General features: G+C 40.0%; 1 protein-coding gene across 1 annotated transcript in view; it reads left to right on the forward strand.

Moving 5' to 3' along the window:
- Window positions 1–14,201, forward strand: part of KIF15 (kinesin family member 15) — a 75,861-nt gene extending 61,660 nt beyond the window's left edge. Inside the window, exons 27-35 of the mRNA XM_007445714.1 lie at window positions 1,811–1,957; window positions 2,864–2,965; window positions 3,262–3,426; window positions 4,958–5,067; window positions 7,797–7,866; window positions 8,913–8,950; window positions 12,760–12,925; window positions 13,162–13,293; window positions 13,621–14,201. Coding sequence (XP_007445776.1) covers window positions 1,811–1,957; window positions 2,864–2,965; window positions 3,262–3,426; window positions 4,958–5,067; window positions 7,797–7,866; window positions 8,913–8,950; window positions 12,760–12,925; window positions 13,162–13,293; window positions 13,621–13,671 — 981 coding nt within the window. The 3' untranslated portion in view covers window positions 13,672–14,201. The remainder of the gene's footprint in view (window positions 1–1,810; window positions 1,958–2,863; window positions 2,966–3,261; window positions 3,427–4,957; window positions 5,068–7,796; window positions 7,867–8,912; window positions 8,951–12,759; window positions 12,926–13,161; window positions 13,294–13,620) is intronic.
- The last annotated feature ends 7,797 nt before the right edge of the window (window positions 14,202–21,998 follow it).

The following is a 21,998-nucleotide window of genomic DNA, read 5'->3' on the forward strand; positions in this document are numbered from 1 at the left end:
ACATGTCATCACCCTTTTTGGATTATTACTTGTCAGTATGTTTCTGTGTGTTATTAATGAATAAATAGAAGACTTTTAAAAAGGAGTAAGTCATAATTTGATCCACTTTCCCTAAGGTAGTTAGGCAATTGATAGATAATACTAAGATTGTTATATTTTGTTTAGTTGATTTATTTTCATTCATTTGTGCTAACACCATGCTAAGTTCCTATAACTCACCCTCTTCTGAAAAGGAAGCAGAGTGGAAACTGCATTTACTTGGATGCAGTGGTAGCAGCAGGGAGCAAAGAAAGGGCTGGTTAACCACAAAATTGCTTCTTGTGTTATAGCTAAAATAAGTTTTAATTATCTTGTTGTTGATGTAAATGTATCTTTTAAAAAATTAAGCAGTACTGTCGTGTGGTTCAAAATTCAAAATATATAAAGCAATATACATTCCCTCTTGTATATCCTTCCAGAGATATTTTTGGCTAATCCTATATACCTTGAGTTTTCCTTTTTTCACACAGATGGTAACCCACTATGTATACTGCTCTGAACCTGCTTTAGAAATAGTTTTCTTGTTATCCATGAAACAAATTCAACAAATATTTATTGAACCCACCTGCCATACAACCTGTACCTGTTTGTCATTTGGGAATGGAAGAATGATTGAAACACAGTTACTTACCTTGAGGCATGCAATCTAGCTTAAGAGGTAGATGTATTATGATGTAATAAATGACTTGGGAGCACAGAAAAGGGAGGGAGAGGAGCAGTTATGCCTGGAGAATTCCAAAGAGCTTCCTGGAGAAGATAGTATTAGTATAAGACTTTGCTAGGGAAGGAAGCCTGGCACCTGTGAATGTTTGTGGAGCATCCTCATAAAGGGGAACAGTTGGGTGTGACTGACTTGAGGTGGTTGGCTTTTTGGACAACCCAATAATAATCTAGATATGAGAATTAGATGCATATAATAGTGAAAAATTCAAATCAACTGAAATATTTAGTGAAGGGTTAAATGGTGGTGCATCCATAAGATGAAATAGAGCCCACTCAATGAAAATGATATAATAAAAGAGTAAGTATATGTGGAGATGTTTGTGATCTATCAGGTACGTGTGTGCAATACACATATTGTATCTATGACATATATAATACTGTATGTTTAATGTATACGTAATATACACTATTATATATATCTGTGCACATATACATGCACATTTGGAAAGTTAGGGGGAATAGATTCTGCTCTAATTTGGTAGAGATTACATACACTGTGTACATAGGAATTATGTATGCAACCTACAGGACTTCTAATTCTCTTTGCCACTTTTCATCAAGCTACTCCCCTGAAAATTTGATGGCCTATGATACTGTATCACAGTCTGGTGAACTGGCCAGCCCCTCCCCAATTAGCTGAGGGGTACTCATCTTTACAACTGTTTACCTTCCCGTGTATAATGGACTAGAATCTATTGGTGAGACAACAGGTAAACTAGAGACCCATGCCTGGAGTCCTCCCAAGGAAGGAGAGATCAGCTGTAAGAGATTACCTGGGGTTGAGGAGAGAGGGGAGCAGAGGGCAGTTAGACCTCAACTGGGATACTTATATGAATTTACTGTAGTATTTGTCTCTGGACCTCATGACTTAAGTATTAACTGCTTGGTTTGTCTTGGAATGGATTAGCATACAAGCAAAAAAAAAAAAAGATTCTCACTTAAAACTTTCTTAACGTTTTAAAAATCATACATAGTAATGATTTTCAAATCGATATTGGAGCACCACAATTAAAGAGAGTCTTCCCCTGTGGGGATTGTCCCCTAACAGAGGGACATGCTCTGTGAGGACCTGGCTCACGCCACTGAGCAGCTAAACATGCTCACTGAGGCCTCGAAAAAGCACTCGGGGCTTCTGCAGTCGGCCCAGGAGGAGCTGACCAGGAAGGACGCCCTCATCCAGGAGCTTCAGCATGAGGTGAGATGCAGGGTGAGCGTCGCTCAGGATGGGCTTTGGAGGCTGGGGGAGCAGGACTGTGTGGCGGTTGAGCTCATGAGGTCCCTGCCTCGGCTAATTCTCTACATTCAGAAAGGTGGGCTAGCAGGGCGAGTAGGTAGTGGGGCAGCAGCGCTGTGGACTCTTAACAACCTGGTTGCTTCTGTGTGTTCAGACTTGGTGGCTGTCCTGCCCACCCTCTGCCCTTGACACGTGCCAGCAAGTTCTAACCACTGTGGCAAGGGTTATGCCTGACTTTGTTTTTTTTTAAATTTTAATTTTTATCTTTGGCTGCGTTGGGTCTTCACTGCTGCTCATGGGCTTCTTTAGTTGCGGCAAGTGGGGGCTACTCTTCGTTGTGGAGCACAGGCTCTAAGCGCTTGGGCTTCAGTAGTTGCAGCACATGGGCACAGTAGTTGTGGCACGTGGGCTCTAGGGCATGCGGGCTCAGTAGTTGTGGCTTGCAGGCTCTAGAGTGCAGGCTCAGTAGTTGTGGTGCACAGGCTTAGTTGCTCCGTGGCACATGGGATCTTCCTGGACCAGGGCTCGAACCGGTGTCCCTTGCATTGGCAGGCGGATTCTTAACCACTGCGCCACGAGGGAAGTCCCATGGCTGACTTTTGTCCTCCTTTTTGGCTAGTGTAGTTTTATAATATATTTTGTAACTTTCCTCAAATGACCCTTTGATTACTTGTGAAGCTTAAAAAAGAAGTTTCTTTTAAAGTGTAAATAAATTTGTGAGAGAAATGTCAAATTATCAATCAAGCCCTGAAAAAATAATGTAAGAAGTCCCTTTCTGCATGCCTTGGGAGGATTGTGTGTTCTAATTGGACCATGTACCTGTATTATTTTCTAATTTGTAATCTTACATCTGTTCAATTTTCCCAGCTAAACCAAAAGAAAGAGGAAGTAGAACAGAAGAAGAATGAATATAACTTCAAAATGAGGCAACTAGAACATGTGATGGATTCTGCTGCCAAGTATCCCCAGGTACTTTTCATAAGAAAGAGTGCATTTCAGGAGGAATAAGCAATTTTGTGAGCGATGCAAGTTGGAAATTGCTAAGACTAGCTTTGTCTTTACAGAAAAAGATTTTCACTAACAGCTTTTCTGCGTTTTTTGATAAAAAAGTACCAGTGTTTTATTTGTTTTACTTGGACAAGAATTAGAATAGCAAGTTATATACAGTAGCCTGTGTATTTTCTACGTGCTTGGCATGTATATTTACAGTGAAATCTTTATAACCACTTATTCAGGTATTTGGATGAAATTTGATTTTATTTTAGAGCCCTAAAACACCACCACACTTTCAAACACACTTGGCGAAACTCCTGGAAACGCAAGAACAAGAGATAGAAGATGGGAGAGCCTCCAAGATTTCTTTGCAACACCTTATAACAAAGCTAAATGAAGACAGAGAAGTCAAAAATGCTGAAATCCTCAGAATAAAGGTAACTGAGTAATTTTTTTTCAGTGAATTTAATGTTTCAAAATAAGCAGTATCTTTCATGGTGACTGAGGATCCAAAATTCAAAAGGGACAGAACTCCAGGGTAGATGGAGAAAAGTCTTCCTCTCACCCCTGGCTCCAAGCTGCCTAGTTTGCTGTCCCTGTAGGCTCCAGGTGTAGCTAGTTTCTTATGTATCTTCTGAGAACTTTTCAGCGCACCTATAACCAGGCGCGTAAGCATTGTCTCCCTGCCCCATTTGTTTTTCATGCTATGGTGTCATATCATACAGGCTGCACTAACTACTCTCATGACTTTGCTGTCCAACTTTTAGATTTTTGCCAATTTAATAGCTGAAGCATACTATCTCATTGTATTTTTAAATTTGTATTTTTCTTATGAGGAGTCAGATTGAGCTTTTTTTGGTTTTTTGTTTCTATGAACTATATCCTTCACCCATTTTTCTGTTGTTGGACTTTTTCTTAATGAGGTACAAGCATTCTTTATATGTTAGAGAGATTTGCTTTTGTCTGTTTCTCTTGTTTGCCATTTCTTTAAACTTCCTTCTAGTGTTTTTCACCCCGGTACTTGGGGGGTATGGTTTTTGTTTGTGGGAGAGTATATTTAGGGTGGTGTTAGGGGTGGGAAGTGCGTGGAGAAGTGCCTGGGTAGGTGTAGTGTGGGTGCAGAAGGGTGTGTAGGGAGGATGCGATGCCCCATAGAAGATAGTCTGTGACCTCATGGTTCTGCAGTGAGTTTTTGTTTAGGAACAAAGTTAGCCTACTGTGTAGGAAGACAGTATCACTCTTAAGCTTTGTTTCTCATAGAGGGGATCATTCCTGGCTTTTTTATTCAGGGCGGCTCTCAGTATGCTGCTATCTCAGGAATGTGGCATGATCTTGGTACTTAGAAGAAATTGGATCAGGTTAAAAGAAATCAAACAATAGATAAGCAGAAGTAAATCAAAAAGGACACTCCTTGCAGATGAGTATTTATTTCTTCTGGGTGGTTATGTTCATAATTTTCAAGTCAGAATCCAATTAAGTATTTTGAGGCTGTGGCACATCAATTTTTAAAAATTAGAATCTAATAAATAGAATCAAATAGAACATTTACCAAAGTAGTAGATGCTTTTGTTCATCTTTTCTCATAAAGGAATTTTAATGAATTAAGGTTTGTTCGGGGTTTTTTTTGGCCGTGCTGCCTGGCATATGGGATGCTAGTTCCCCAGCCAGAGATCGAACCCGTGCCCCCTGCAGTGGAAGCGCAGTCTTAACCACTGGACTGCCAGGGAAGTCCAAATTATGTGATATTGATAAGAGACTATGTTTAAAACAATGGGGGTATGAAAATTAATCACATTCGGAGCCCCCTGAGAGCTTCTCATAGTCTACTTTTTCTCCAGTGATACCCAGAGCAGTGTTCAGTGTGTGGAGGGAGCTTAAAAGAGGAATACCTGTCTCATCATGGCCTGGGGAGCAAAATAATGCCTACTATAAGGTGTTTTCTGAAAAGACCTGATTTGATGTTATTAGGAGCAGTTGAGTGAAATGGAAAACCTACGCCTGGAAGCCGAGCAGTTAAGAGAGAAAAACTGGCTCCTGCAAGGTCAGCTGGATGATATTAAAAGACAAAAGGACAACAGGTGAGAAAGAGCCATGAGCAGTCTGTGAGCTAAATCTTGGCCTGCCTGGGGATAGTTGAGTGAATGAGGTCAGAATAGGTTTCACAGCGTGTGTGATGTTTCTTGCTGATCCAGGAGCTGCTCCAGGGGTTGCTTCTCAATCAGGTCTGATGAGGGGGTTGTTTTACCAGAGAGGGAAAATAAGGTCATCACCATCTTGCCCACTCTGTTAACTTTTGTATTGCTATAGAGCTATTGAAATGAATTTCAAACACGTGAAATACTTGAACCAAACTGTCTACTTGTATTTGAAAGGGGTGAAGCGGGAGCAAATATGTCAACAAGACAAGGCTCAAGGTTCTGCCAGCAGAAAAAGGGAGAATTTTCTTGGTTTTGCTTCTTGGCTTCTGGTGAAGGGCACGTTCCTAGGAGAAGCTGTACAGGGGAGCGTTCTGTTAGGTTTCTGTGTGTGTGGTGTGTGTTTTGGCCTCCACTCAGTCTTCTAGTTGTATCTGATAACGGCACAGCGTCTTGTCAAGGGCAGCCACACCCAGGTTATATTGTGTCTCTGACACTTGAAAGTTGTGTGACTTTGGACACATCTTTAAACCTCTTAGTGCCTCAGTTTCCTTAGCAATAAAGTGAGGGAGATGACAGCTCTTATACAAGGTGTTTTAAAGACCAAAGATAACGTGTGTAAAGTGCTGGTTACAGTGCTTAGGAGAGGAGAGCCACTCAATAAATGGTAGCTATTAAGTAGACCCGGTAGGTTTATGATCCCACCGCTGAGTGAGGGATGGAGATGAGGGTGGTCTGTGAGACTATGCGGGAAGTTGAGGTTTGTCAAAGGTGGGGTCTCTATTGGGGATGGAAGCCCTTTGTGAATTCAGCATCCCAGATTAGGGGTGTCTGCTTCTGCTGCTGTTGTCAGAAGATCTTAACAGGCACTTTCCCACTCCTGCTGCTCCCCATCCCTATCCAGAAGCAGCCCTGACGTGCACTGTCCAAACCTAAGTGAGACAATGGATATTTGAGGTTGGTGATGGTGGCTGTGCTAACAACCTATTCCTAAATGGTTCTTTGCTGGGTGGCGGGGTGCAGGGGGATCTTAGTTCCCTGACCAAGGACTGAACTTGAGCACTTGGCAGTGAAAGCTCAGAGTCCTAACAACTGGACTGCCAGGGAATTCCCCTAAATGGTTCTTTTCAAGTTTTAGTGAGCATAGGAGGTGCTCATTTTACTAAGCATCCTCTTGTAGGGATTTCACTTCCCCTTCTGGGTGATTTTGATGCAGGTAGTCCACAGTCTGCTCACCTAGTTTCCATATGCTCCACCTCCATGTCCAGGCATATTAAAGAAAAGCATTGTACCTTTTATCAAGAGTTAGTTTGAGCATGGAACTTAGAACATTACCAGATCATGTATAAAACCACAATTTAAAATACTTTATTTCATAGCCTTGTGTCCCATTTGTGAGGAGCCATACAGAACCTTCTTCATGAAAGATTAGAATAGAAGAAAATTATAGCCCAGGGGTCAGCCTGTTTGGTAACTGAAGTTTCATTGGAGCAGTCTGGTTCTTTCATATAAATATCACAGTGGCTGCCTTTGCATTACAGCAGCCCAGTTGCATAGCTGTGCCGGAGACCTTACGGCTCCCCAAACCTAACTTTTTCTGGTTCTTGACAGAAAAAGTTACCCCCACCCCAGATTAGACAACAGAAAACACATCTGCCCTAATGTTTTGGGGTGTTTTCCTCACTACCATTTTTATCTAGGCTGTCAGATTCATTAAGTGGAAGAAACTAATGTAGCTTCTGTTTTCCTTCAAGGAATGATCCTTTACTCACCAGTGAGAGAGAGATTTCTAGAGAAGCCAGAGGCGTTCAGGCAGGTTCTCCTGGGGGGGTGTCTCCTGATCCAGGGACTGCCCACAGAAACTCAATTTATTATCCAGCCTGGTCAGGCTCACAGAGATGGCCTCACATTAATCAAATTCACATGATACTGATGTATAGTCCAGAATGTAATTTTCTTTGTACAGAGGAGTGTTTCTTTTCCATGACGGGATTTATGTCTGGTGCTCAGAGGATCACCTTCTTGGTGTCAGCATGTATGGGAAGCCCGAGTGGCATCAGAAAATCGCCAGCTGACTATGATATCCAATGCAGGGAATTCCCTGGCGACTGGGGGCACGGGTTTGATCCCTGGTTGGGGAACTAAGATTCCGCACGCCGCGTATCGTAGCCAAAAATAATAAATAAAAAGGGCTACAGCAGTCCCAGACCTGAAATCCAAAGCAAAGAGGGGGCATCAGAGGCTCCACGGGACAGGCCAGTGTGAGGGGCCCTCCCCGCCCCCATGTGTGTCCTGTGTTTCCCCCACCATCCCGACCCAGCCAATCACATTCATGCCGGGCACCTGGACTGTCCTTTCAGCCCCATTTTGTTCACATATAATCTTCAGATGGTACCGCTCTGAGTTAATACTTTATTCTCAACCAAACCCTGTAATTAGATTTCCCAGCTTTGCTCATCTCACTTTTGTATGGAAGGAATCCCGAATGCTGGGGAGGTACCTTATTTCATCCTCATGTGTTGATCACGCTTATTGACTGTGCTAACTTGACCTAATCACCATAGAATTAGCTCTTCTTTGCACATCTTGGCATTGCTGCATGTAATAGATACAAAATCGATACTTTAATATATTTGACACTTTTCCCATCCTCCCTTCCTAATCTAACGCAGTGAACAGAATCATTCAGACACGCAGCAGCTGAAGAATGAACAAGAAGAAATCAAAGAAAGACTTGCTAAAGTATGATTTTTTTTTACATAATAGTTGTTTTTTTCTTGTGTGAAAAATGCTTTTATAGTTAGCATTTATGGTTATATACTTTAGAAACCATTTTATTATTGAAATTTTGTCTTTTTTGTATTCCTATTAAGTTTGATATTTACCATCAGTATTTAGCTATAGCTGAGAATTAAGAGTGAATTAGTCTTCATGCCTAGACAGTAAGCCTACTGCTCACACAGAATTCTCCATTTAGAAGCAAGTATCGAGTGCCTATTTGAGGCCTTAAAGGGCACAATACATGAATGGTTGTAAATAGGTACCCCCTTTATCTGTGTGTAGCTGGGATTGTGGAAAAGGATGTCCCTTTTTTTTTTTTAATTGAGGTATAGTTGATTTACAATATTGTGTTAGTTTATGATGTACAGCAAAATGATTGTTATACCTTTATGTGTATTCTTTTTCATATTCTTTTCCATTATGTTTTATTATAGGATATTGAATATAGTTCCCTGTACTATACAGTAGGACCTTGTTGTTTATCTACTTTACGTATAGTAGTTTGTATCTGCTAATCCCAAACTCCAAATTTATCCCTCTCCCCCTTTCCCCTTTGGTAACTGTAAGTTTGTTTTCTATGTCTGTGAGTCTGTTTCTGTTTTGTAAATAAGCTCATTTGTATCTATTTTTAGATTCTACCTATAAGTGATACCATATGATATTTCTCTGACTTACTTCACTTAACATGATAATCTCTAGGTCCATCCATGTTGCTGCAAATGGCATTATTTCATTCTTTTTTATGGCTGAGTGATACTCCATTGTCCATATGTACCACATCTTCTTTATCCATTCATCTGTTCATAGACATTTAGGTTGCTTCCATGTCTTGGCTGTTGTAAATAGTGCCATTATGAACATTGAGATGCATGTATTGTAAAGGAATTTGCTTTAATTGTAAAGGAATTTGCTTTAACCATTAGGGAGAGTGGACTGATTACTTTCAGTCTTTTGTTTAGCAATGTTAAGAACTTAAGTCATTTTTTCTTTCTCTAATCTTCTTATAGAATAAATTGGTCGAAGAAATGCTAAAAATGAAAGCAGAGTAAGTACACTCTTTTGTAATTCAAGTTCTTGTTGATTGGTTCTTTATTAATACCAACCAGTATTCCTCTAAAGGAAGAAATGCTTATAATATCCACAAGGTAAGTAAATTCTTTCCTTTCTGCAGTAGTATGTGAACATAATAGATATTTACAAAGTTCTTTTCTTAAATACCACTTGCTAAAGGGGTTCCTCATATGAAGTCATTCCAAAAAAAAAACTTAAAGAAATAAGTGCCAGGAAAACCTTAGCTTCCCTGGGGGAATAGATGGGTTTTCTCCTCATGGACAATGAGAACTATATAACTGACTAGGTTTCCTTCTCGCTTCTGGTTTCCTCTGATTTAAAACCTTGAGGCCCTCTCAGACCCATAGATCAATACTATGAATTCTTCTGGTCTTGACCATGTGTCTCTTTATATGTTTTTTATGGACATGATTTTATTTTATTCATATAGTTCTTATATTTTAATTTATGTAATCTTATAAAGTGCCTCATTCTTTGATAAACAAGATACACTGTATTTTCTATCAAGTTCAAAATAAGTAAACTTGTTGGTATTAACAAAGTGATAAAACGTTAGAAAGATATTTTACTCTCTGAATGGACTAGGTCTCATCAGGAACAGTGATTCTCAAACATTTTCACTTGTTTTACCTCCTAAAAGAATTTTGAAACACCATATACCCTCTTGCACATTTTTGGAGTTGACTATGTCTAAAATTTTTCATTGTAAGTTTAAATTATTGCAAAGGATAGAAGTTTTGACATACTGAAAATAGTGACATTTAGAAATAGAGCTTTTGTGGTGTTCTTTTAAAAGTTATCCAACTGATTTGGTACTTTCTACCCATTTAAAAAATACTTGAAGAAATTCGTAAGTCTAAAATTTTACATTGTTCCTTTTTCCTTTGAAATTAAGTTTCCATTCTATACCCATGCAGAATTATATCCTAATTTAATATATTGATTGGAAAATTTTTTGTTGACTGCCCTATCATAACTCAGCAATGAAAATATGTATGCAAATTACAAGTAATTTGTAAAAATTTATTGTATTCATATGGCTCTAAGTGTTATATTTTTTCTGGATTGAGTTTTCATTACAATTATTAAACTATCCTGAATTTATTGTAAATTTTTATGAATAATTATTATACAAGTAAAATTTTATTGGAAATGCATCTCTCAATGCATTTTATCTTAATGCTTTTTCTTTAATTAGCTCATTCTGTTGCACTTAATTCTGGAATCAGACAGTATTCACTATCAATTCTGTTCTTACTTTTTTGTTTTTATAGATATAAAGGCTGAGAAATCTTATTCACATACTAAGTAAATAACAATGGAAGGAGTTTTGTTAGAATGTTGTCCTTCAATTATTTGAACTCTATCCAAGTTAATATGCCAGAAGTTACATAGTGATATGTCATCAAAAATTCTTTTTAGGGACTTCCCTGGTGGTCCAGTGGTTAAGACTCTGTGCTTCCACTGCAGGGGACATGGGTTTGACCCCTGGTCAGGAAACTAAGATCCCACATGCTGCGTGGTGTGGCCAAAAAAAAAAAAATCTTTTTAATGATCAGCTGACAAAGACCACCCAACTTGTGAAAGGTTTGTTGCTCAGTTATTGAGTCATTTGCATCATAGAATCATATACTTAATAGAGTATAGGTGTGGAACAGAACTTTGTTCAACACTTTCATCTGCATTTGAGCAGTTTGGGGACTGGCTCCTTGCCAGTTAGCTGTAGGGCTAGGACAGAAATCTGGATCACTTACAGGATCTATGAGAGTCTACCTGTATAGTTTGTAGAAGTATAGATAATACCCATTTGAGACCTTCTAGCAAATAGAATAAAAGCTATCTAAGCTGATACGTAATTTATTTCATGATCTAGTAACCAGTGCTACAGTGTCCCTGGGACTACAGGAGCCCACACTGTGGCAAGTGAAGCAACCTCCAGAAAATGGCACACGCGGTTTTATCAGTCCCAGCCTACAGCAGCAATTTTAAACATTGCGTTATCCACATGTGTATGTGACAATGCTTTTAAAAAGCTACAAAGAACTGAATACCAAGCCAACAGTGGTGTAGGCAGATGTTTAATTTCACATAACAAGAGGTCTGGAGGTGCACTGACTCAGTGATGCCATCACTGACCCAGACCCTTCCCATTCTTCTTGCTTTTGGTACTCTTGCTTGTGACCTATTGACTACAAGATGGCTGCTGCAGCTCCAAACAACATAAACAGGATCACAACTTGCAGTGTTGTGGGTTCAAAAGGACTTCCTTTTTTCAGGGAATAAAACTCCCAGAAACCCTCAAGATTCATTGTGTCTCCTTATCCAGAATTAGCATGCCTGCAGGGCAACCTGAGAAAACCAGTATCTGGCAGTGGGGTAGAGATAACCATGGTTTTAGCTCAGACCAGTTATTATTTACTAATCTTTGGGAACTGGGTGTGCTTCTCCTCTCCCTTTCTTGTCCTCTGAATAAACTGAGTTTTTATAAAAAACAAGGGATTGGCTGTTGGGTAGGCAGCTTCAGTGTCTGCCGTGCCACAAAGCCTTTTCATGAAAAGCAAAACACATAAGACAAAAGCAGAACAGCTCCAGATGAATTGGGAGAACATCAGTGCCCTCACTCCCACACTGTCCTCCTGAGGTTCCACAGAATGTAGTCTGAAAACACCGCCCAAGAAATTGTTGGCCTTAAGTGGTATTTTTAATTCTGTGTATTACATCACTTAAGTCATCAGCTTTCTATTCCATATGCATTGTAAAATAAATAAAAAGCATTTGTTTCTTTGGGAAGCTTATAGGATTCAGTTAGTTTTGTGAAATTCTATATAATTGTTTGGTAACCCTTCTTTTTTTTTTCCCCTTTTGAACACTATTCTTTTTTTTAACATTTTATATTGGAGTATAGCTGATTAACAATGTTGTCTTAGTTTCAGGTGTACAGCAAAGTGATTAAGTTATACATATACATGTATCTATTCTTTTTCAAAGTCTTTTCCCATTTAGGTTGTTACATAGTGTTGAGCAGAGTTCCCTGTGCTGTACAGTAGGTCCTTGTTGTTTATCCAACACTGTTTTAAATATAGCAGTGTATACATGTCAATCCCAAACTCCCTAACTATCCCTCCCCACCTCCCTTTCCCCCTGGTAACCATAAATTCATAATCTAAGTCTATGAGTCTGTTTCTGTTTTGTAAATAAGTTCATTTGTATCTTTTTTTTTTAGATTCTGCATATAAGTGATACCATATGATATTTGTCTTTCTCTGTCTGACTTAACTTTACTCAGTATGACAATTTCTAGGTCCATCCATGGGTAACCCTTCTTTTTAATGTTTATTTTCAATTGATAGTTGCATAAAGTGTGTAAATTCTAAATAGCACATCCTTGAAGAAATGACTAGTGTCCCACCATCTGAGAACCAGTTTTTGAAACCAGAAATGATTACTCTAAGATATGGGGCACTGAATAAACCATGCGGACTGTAATAATGTTTAAGTAACAGTTTGCTCTGAGGGCTAGATCTAAAAGTTTCCATTCTAAATTTTTGTTGTGTAAAAAACGGTTTGTGGAGCTTTCCAAAATGAAAGTTTTTGGTAAAACAACCATAAAAAAAGTGTATCTGTAGCTCTTGCTGTCTTCCTGTACTGTCAGAAAGGGGAGAGCTGAATATTAGTGATACTTTCAAATAAAAATTCTGGGCTTGGGTGGCAAGTGTCTGATTTGAGTACTGTTTTATAATTACGTGCCTTTGGGAGACCATAACACGATAGTTACTGTTACAGCCTAGAACAGCTCCAGAGTGCCCTTCAGAACAAAGAGACTGACTACGTTACAATGACTGAGGAAGTTGAACGAGTTAGAATGTTGGAGTCTAAAGCATTCCAAGAAAAGGAACAACTGAGATCAAAGCTGGAAGAATTGTATGAAGAAAAGGAGAGAACGTGCCAGGTGCATTTGTGTGTTGGTTTTTATTAACAACTGATCAGCATAAGTCTTCTGGCTGTGATTGGGCATCCCGTGGTTTACAGTTGCTCCAATGCACGCAAAGATGTGTGGTCATGAAAGCTGGGAACCTGGGCTCTGTCTCTCCCTCCCTGTGCTCTTGGAAGGCACGAAATAATGTTATTTTAAAATAAAAATTAAAAACAGCTCATTTTCCCTTCCCTGGATTGATTTACCTGCAGGAGATGGAAATGTTAAGGAAGCAGGTGGAGTGTCTCGCCGAGGAAAATGGGAAGTTGGTAGGTCACCAAAACCTACATCAGAAGATCCAGTATGTTGTGCGGCTGAAGAAGGAAAACATCAGGCTTGCTGAGGTAAACCCCTGAAAATTGTGCCAAATAAACTCATTCTGGTTTTTAAATGATGATTTAGTTAAAATTTAATTTAACTATTGAATCACTTAATGCTTTCTTCAGGGAACCTCCTGATTTAAAAAAAAAAAAATTTAGCCATTGCTATTGTAAGCATAATTCAGTCAGTTATACACATGAGATTCTTGTTTACTGTTAAAGTAGTTTACAAATGGAAAATTGTAGTCATAGTTTGAAATTTAAACTTAATGAATGCTAAGAATAACTCTTCCTGCAAGAATTAGAGCCTTAATTTTTTTTCTTTTCCTTTTCTTAAAAATTACTGACCAGGAGTCAGAAAAGTTGCGTGCTGAAAATTTATTTTTAAAAGAAAAGAAATGAATGAATCATAAGGATCCTGATCAACTACCTACCTTGTTTGGAGACTTTTTTCCCTCTTACAGAAGTAAGACCTCTCCTTGCGCACTTAGTAGAGCTGAATTAAGAGCCGCGACCATTACTTGTGTATGTGGGGGTTGGGGGGCTGACCCTCAAGTTTCTTATGAACTCTCTGCACCTGTGCACACCTGTGGCAGCCCGCAGCCTGCAGTTAGAGGTTACCGTTTCAAAGCTGTAAATATTGAGAAAACCTTTTGTCTTTTTAAAATAAAAGCCCGTAGCTGCAGTTTTACAGTGGAGTCGGCCAGATTATTTTTTTCCTTCAGTACTGCCATAATCTCCTTTGAGTCTTGCATCAGAAGCTCCAACAATATACAGGTTCCAAAACTTACAGTGAGGATAGTGATGGTGCAGTGTGCATGAATAGCAAACTTGTTAATATAGATTATTTTTGTATTCCTACTTGAAGTGTTCTCATGGGCCATTTTTATGATTGTTAATATGGCCATTTTTCAAAATGTAATAAAATCTTTTAAAAATAAATTGTTTAATAAGGTGATTTATATTGTTCATTCACCATATGCTTATTGAGCAGCTATTATATGCCAGGCACTGGTCATCAGTGAACAAGGCAAACAGAAACCCTGTTCGCAAGGAACTTCTGTGTATCAGCACTTCATTCTTTCTTATTGAGAGTAATATTCCGTTGTATGGACATGCCACATTTTATTTACTTACCATTTGATGGGTATTGTGTTTCCAAACCAAACTTGGGTCCATTCACCCTTGTGCAGCCAATCTACTGACACCATGTTTGTGGGGTTTTTCTGTTTTTTGTTTTGTTTTGGCCGTGCCATGTGTCTTCTGGGATCTTAGTTCCCCAACCCAGGCCACCACAGTGAAAGAGCCAAGTCCTAACTACTGGACTGCCAGGGAAGTCACTCAGCAAAGCATTTTTTTAATTAATTAATTTTACGTATTTATTTATTTTTGGCTGTGTTGGGTCTTCGTTGCTGCGTGCAGGCTTTTCAGAGAAGTCCAGCAAAGCATTTTTAAAGGCAAGATGGTACTTCCCTGGTGGTCCAGTGGTAAATAATCCGCCTTACAATGCAGGGGACCTGGGTTCGATCCCTGGTCAGGGAACTAAGATCCCACATGCCGTGGGGCAACTAAGCCCATGCACCACAACTACTGACCTCATGCACCTCAACTAGAACCTGTGTGCTGAAAACTACAGAGCCCATGTGCTCTGGAGCCTGCATGCCACAAGTAGAGAGAGAAAAACCGGCATGCCACAACTAGAGAGAAGCCCATGTGCCGCAACGAAAGATCCCGCATGCTGCAACTAGGACCCGGTGCAGCCAAAAATAAATAATAAATAAATCTTTAAATAAAAAAAGCAAGATGTGGGAGACGCATTTCAGGGTTTGTGATAAGTTCGTGCCCTGTTCTTTGACTGGTTGATGGTGAAGTAACAGGGCAGTGTCACAGGGCTTAACACTATCAGTCCTTAGGTGCCAGTAGGTCTGGGGGCTATGCACTCAGGGTCATCAAGTAATTAACTTCTTCCATTTGGTGGGGGTTTTAGCATCTATAAAACACCTCAGGGAATGTGCCATCAGATACTATTATCTAGGTGCTTAGAGAGGAGCTAAAGCAGAGGAAGTGGAGGAAGGGTGTGTCCCAGGAAAGCCCTGTAGGGTCCTGCTCAGTTACAGTTTGAACTGTTGGCAATTTTGGGCTATTATGGATAACAGTGCTCTAAATACTCCTGTGTAAGTCTTGCTATGAACATGTTTCACATCTCTTGAGTAGATACCTAGGGGTGAAACTGATATCAGGTGGCCTCGGCCTGCAGCGTCTTGAAGCAGGATTTCAGTTCCCCAGCCAGAGATTGAAGTCAGGCTGCAGCAGTGAGAGCGCTGAATTCTAGCCACTAGACCACCAGGGACCAGTGACCAGTCACAAGGCCCTGGCCTGTCAGCAGTGTAGAAATGAATTTCTACATAGAGTCAGAAAGTAGTGAAACAAGTAAAGCATTTATTAGGAGGAAAAAGAGTACATGTGGATAGACACATGGGTGGGCTCAGAGAGAGTGGTACCCTCATGGTAGTTTGAATCACTTTTATGGGGCATTTCTTCTGGTTTTCCTTGGCCAGTCATCTTGCTTTGCCTGGTTCTGAGTCCATATTTGGTATATCTCAGTGTCTTTGCCATCTTGGAGAGGCAGTAGCGGGCAGTGGCTTGAAGCAAGATCTTAGTTCTCTGCCCAGGAATTGGACCTGGGTAGCCTGGATGAACAGGAATCCTAGCCATTAGTCTACCAGGGGCTAGAGGCTGGAAGGTAAATTCCCCTGGCCCTTGCCTCCATTGAAAAATGCATTTCTCAAGGAGGCAAAAACAGGTACAAAGTTTATTATTAGAGACACAGCACAACAAATGGGAGAGCACACAGAGAAACAGTTTGTTATGAGAGAAGCAAGGCAGAGATGCATACCTGGAGAGAAAGGGTGTGGGCATCCCACCTAACGTGGAGGAGCACAGTAAAGAGGCAGTTAAGTCATTTATATAGGGCAGTTCTTCCGGGTTTTTTTTACCTTTGGCCAATTATCTGGTTTCTTTTTCCACACCTGACCTCCCCTAGGACCCTCCCTGACATGTGTGCACAACTTTTTTCCAAGATGGATTCCAGCCCAGAGGCCTTGGCATCACCTATTATGGGGTGGCACCCCCTCCTTTTTAACCCCCAAGGAGCCTTTCTGCACATGTACAGTGTCTCCCTTGCCCCAAGGATGGGGAACATGTGACCTCTCGATCCTTTACTCAGACAGGGTTTAGCCTCTTTCTTTCTCCGCTGTGACTGTTATCTTAAAGTGTCCTCAGGAGACAAAGTCCCGTTATTTACCCTGTTGCTGTTGTTATTTCTATCTCGTAGTGCAAACAGGAGGCTGCTTGTAAATACCTAGCGTAGAGCCCACCTGCCTCCTTCCTCAGGAAATGTAAACAAGAGGCCAGTTGTAAATGCCCAGCCTGGAGCCCAACTGTCTCCTGCCTCACTCCCATGTGTGCACATGCATCTCTTAGCCAAGGTGGATTCTAGTGAAGAGGCCTATGGGTAGCTTGACATCACATACTATAGGGTGGTGCCCCCACCCTTTTTGACCTTCAAGGAGCCTTTCTCTGCACGTGCGCGCGCACGTGTGTGTGTAGTTGGGATGGTCTCCTTAACTTCAAGAATGTGGTCTCTTATATGGGCAGGGCTTAGCTTCTCCTCCCTCCTACTGTTTTGGAATATCTGTCCACAGGGGACAAACTCCAGCTGCTCACCCTGGGGCCCATCTATCTCCTGCCTCAAAATTGCTGGGTCCTTTAAGCCTCTCCCAAGTTCTCCCCATTACTTTTCGGCAACAGCACCATGTTCCTTATCGGGAAGGGACCTTGTGTTGTGAGACAACTCACGCAAGCAGTTTGCATCGTGCCTGGCCAAGGAGGGCAGTTTTGGTCAACAGTTCCCTCACACAACCATTCTTTCTCCTGAGAAATGGACTCGGCTTCAGAGAAGGCACATCAGAGATGAACCTAAAAACCAAGGTCCCCAGCTATCTGCATAGAATGAGGCCTGGGCTTCGTGAATATATATATTTTTTCCTTTTTCTCTTTTTGTGAGTGTGTATGTGTATACTTCCTTGTGTGATTTTGTCTGTGTAACTTTGCTTTTACCATTTGTCCTAGGGTTCTGTCTGTCTGGTTTCTTTTTTTTAGTATAGTTTTTAGTGCTTGTTATCACTGGTGGATTTGTTTTTTGGTTTGGTTGCTCTCTTCTTTCTTCCTTTCCTTTCTAAAAAATTTTTTATTATTTTTTTATTTTAATAAATTTATTTTATTTTATCTTATTTTCTTTTTCTTTCTTTCTTTCTTTTTTTCTCACTTTGCTTCTGAGCTGTGTAGCTGACAGGGTCTTAGTGCTCTGGCCGGGTGTCAGACCTATGCTTCTGAGATGGGAGAGCCAAGTTCAGGACATTAATCCACCAGAGACCTCCTGGCTCCACATGATATCAAATGGTAAAAGCTCTCCCAGAGATCTCCATCTCAACACTAAGACCCAGCTCCACTCAATGACCAGCAAGCTACAGTGCTGGACACCCTGTGCCAAGCAACTAGCAAGACAGGAACACAGCCCCACCCATTAGCAGAGAGGCTGCCTAAGATCATAAGGTCACAGACACCCCGAAACACACCACCGGAGGCACTCCTGCCCACCAGAAAGACAAGATCCAGCCTCATCCACCAGAACACAAGCACCAGTACCTTCCACCAGGAAGCCTACACAACCAACCACTGAACCAACCTTAGCCACTGGGGGCAGACACCAAAAACAACGGGAACTACGAACCTGCAGCCTGTGAAAAGTCAACCCCAAACACAGTAAGTTAAGCAAAATGAGAAGACACAGAAACACAGCAGATGAAGGAGCAAGGTAAAAACCCACCAGACCAAACAAATGAAGAGGAAATAGGCAGTCTACCTGAAAAAGAATTCAGAGTAATGATAGTAAAGATTATCTAAAATCTTAGAAATAGAATGGAGAAAATACCAGAAATGTTTAACAAAGACCTAGAAGAACTAAAGAGCAAACAATGATGAACAACACAATAAATGAAATTAAAAATTCTCTGGAAGGAATCAATAGCAGAATAACTGAGGCAGAAGAACGAATGAGTGACCTGGAAGATAAAATACTGGAAATAACTGCCACAGAGCAGAATAAAGAAAAAAGAACGAAAAGAATTGAGGCCAGTCTCAGAGACCTCTGGGACAACATTAAACACACCAACATTCGAATTATAGGGGTCTCAGAAGAAGAAGAGAAAAAGAAGGACTGAGAAACTATTTGAAGCGATTATAGTTGAAAACTTCCCTAATATGGAAAAGGAAATAGTCAATCAAGTCCAAGAAGGGCAGAGAGTCCCATACAGAATAAATCCAAGGAGAAACACCAAGACACATATTAATCAATCAAAAATTTAAAACAAAGAAAAATTAAAAGCAACAAGGGAAAAACAACAAATAACATACAAGGGAATCCCCATAAGGTTAACAGCTGATCTTTCAGCAGAAACTGCAAGCCAGAAGGGAGTGGCAGGATATATTTAAAGTGATGAAACGGAAAAACCTACAACCAAGATTAGTCTACCCAGCAAGGATCTCATTCAGATTCAACAGAGAAATTAAAACCTTTACAGACAAGCAAAAGCTAAGAGAATTCAGCACCAGCAAGCCAGCTTTAAAACAAATGCTAAACGAACTTCTCTAGGCAGGAAACACAAGAGAAGGGAAAGACCTACAATAACACCCAAAACAATTAAGAAAATGGTAATAGGAACATCCATATTGATAACTGCCTTAAATGCAAATGGATTAAATGATCCAACCAAAAGACATACACTGGCTGAATGGATACAAAAGAAAGACCTGTATATACACTGTCTACAAGAGACCCACTTCAGACCTAGGGACACATACAAACTGAAAGAGAGGGGATGATAAAAGATATTCTATGCAAGCGGAAATCAAAAGAAAGCTGGAGTAGCAATTCTTATATCGGACAAAATAGACTTTAAAATAAAGACTATTACAAGAGACAAAGAAGGACACTACATAATGATCAAGGGATCAATCCAGAAGAAGATATAACAATTATAAATATATATGCACCCAACATAGGAGCACCTCAATACATAAGGCAAATGCTAACAGCCATAAAAGGAGAAACCGACAGTAACACAATCATAGTAGGGAACTTTAACACCCCATTTTCACCAGTGGGTAGGTCATCCAAACTGAAATAAGGAAACACAAGCTTTAAATGATACATTAAACAAGATGGACTTTATTGATATTTATAGGACATTCCATCCAAAAATATAGAATACACTTTCTTCTCAAGTGCTCGTGGAACATTCTCCAGGAAAGATCATGTCTTGGGTCACAAATCAAGCCTTGGTGAATTTGAGAAAATTGAAATCGTATCAAGTATCTTTTTCGACCACAACGCTATGAGACTAGATATCAATTACAGGAAGAGATCTGTAAAAAATACAAACACATGGAGGCTAAACAATACACTACTTAATACGAAGTGATCACTGAAGAAATCAAAGAGGAAATTTAAAAATCCCTAGAAACAAATGACAATGGAGACACGACGACCCAACACGTATGGGATGCAGCAAAAGCAGTTCTAAGAGGGAAGTTTACAGCAATACAATCCTACCTTAAGAAACAGGAAACATCTCGAATAAACAACCTAACCTTGCACCTAAAGCAATTAGAGAAAGAAGAACAAAAAAACCCCCAAAGTTAGCAGAAGGAAAGAAATCATAAAGATCAGATCAGAAATAAATGAAAAAGAAATGAAGGAAACAATAGCAAAGACCAGTAAAACTAAAAGCTGGTTCTTTGAGAAGATAAACAAAATTGATAAACCATTAGCCAGACTTATCAAGAAAAAAAGGAAGGAGCCTCAAGTCTAGAATCAGAAATGAAAAAGCAGTAACAACTGATACTGCAGAAATACAAAAGATCATGAGAGATTACTACAAGCAAATATATGCCAATAAAATGGACAACCTGGAAGAAATGGACAAATTCTTAGAAAGGCGCAAGCTTCCGATACTGAACCAGGAAGAAATAGAAAATATAAACAGACCAATCACAAACACTGAAATAGAGACTGTGATTAAAAATCTTCCAACAAACAAAAGCCCAGGACCAGACAGCTTCACAGGCGAATTCTATGAAACATTCAGAGAAGAGATAACACCTATCCTTCTCAAACTCTTCCAAAATGTAGCAGAGGGAGGAACACTCCAAATTCATTCCACGAGGCCACCATCACCCTGATACCAAAACCAGAAAAAGATGTCACAAAGAAAGAAAACTACAGGCCAATATCACTGATGAACATAGATGCAAAAATCCTTAACAAAATACTAGCAAACAGAATCCAACAGCACATTAAAAGGATCATACACCATGAGCAAGTGGGGTTTATCCCAGGAACACAATGATTCAGCATACGCAAATCAATCAATGTGATAAACCATATTAACAAATTGAAAGAGAAAAACCATATGATCATCTCAATAGATGCAGGAAAAGCTTTCAACAAAATTCAACACCCATTTATGATAAAAACCCTCCAGGAAGTAGGCATAGAGGGAACTTACCTCAACATAATAAAGGCCATATATGAAAAACCCACAGCCAACATCATTCTCAATCGTGAAAAACTGAAACCATTTCCTCTAAGATCAGGAACAAGACAAGGTTGTCCACTCTCACCACTATATTCAACATAGTTTTGGAAGTTTTAGCCACAGCAATCAGGCAAGATAAAGGAATACAAAGAATCCAAATCAGAAAAGAAGTAAAGCTGTCACTGTTTGCAGATGACATGATACTATACATAGAGAATCCTAAAGATGCTACCAGAAAACTCCTAGAACTAATCAATGAATTTGGTAAAGTAGCAAGATACAAAATTAATGCACAGAAATCTCTTGGATTCCTATACACTAATGGTAAAAAAAAAAATCTGAAAGAGAAATTAAGGAAACACTACCATTTACTATTGCAACAAAAATAAAATACCTAGGAATAAACCTACCTAAGGAGATAAAAGACCTCTATGCAGAAAATTATAAGACACTGAAGAAAGAAATTAAAGATGATACAAATAGATGGAGAGATATACCATGTTCTTGGATTGGAAGAATCAACATTGTGAAAATGACTATAGTACCCAAAGCAATCTACGGATTCAGTGAAATCCCTATCAAACTACCAATGGCATTTTTCACAGAACTAGAACAAAAAATTTCACAGTTTATATGGAAACACAAAAGACCCCAAATAGCCAAAGCAATCTTGAGGAAAAAAACGGAGCTGGAGGAATCAGGCTCCCAGACTTCAGACTATACTACAAAGCTACAGTAATCAAGACAGTATGGTACTGGCACAGAAACAAATATAGATCAATGGAACAGGATAGAAAGCCCAGAGGTAAGCCCACGCACATATGGTCACCTCATTTTTGATTAAGAAGGCAAGGATAGGGGCTTCCCTGGTGGCACAGTGGTTGGAGGTCCGCCTGCCGATGCAGGGGACATGGGTTTGTGCCATGGTCCAGGAGGATCCACATGCCGCGGAGTGGCTGGGCCCGTGAGCCATGGCCGCTGTGTGTGCGTGTCTGGAACCTGTGCTCCGCGATGGGAGGGGCCACAACAGTGAGAGGCCCGTGTACCGCAAAAAAAAAAAAAAAAAAAAAG

Source organism: Lipotes vexillifer, unplaced genomic scaffold (assembly GCF_000442215.2).
Source record: "Lipotes vexillifer unplaced genomic scaffold, Lipotes_vexillifer_v1.1 scaffold1136, whole genome shotgun sequence".
Classification (NCBI taxonomy): domain Eukaryota; kingdom Metazoa; phylum Chordata; class Mammalia; order Artiodactyla; family Lipotidae; genus Lipotes; species Lipotes vexillifer.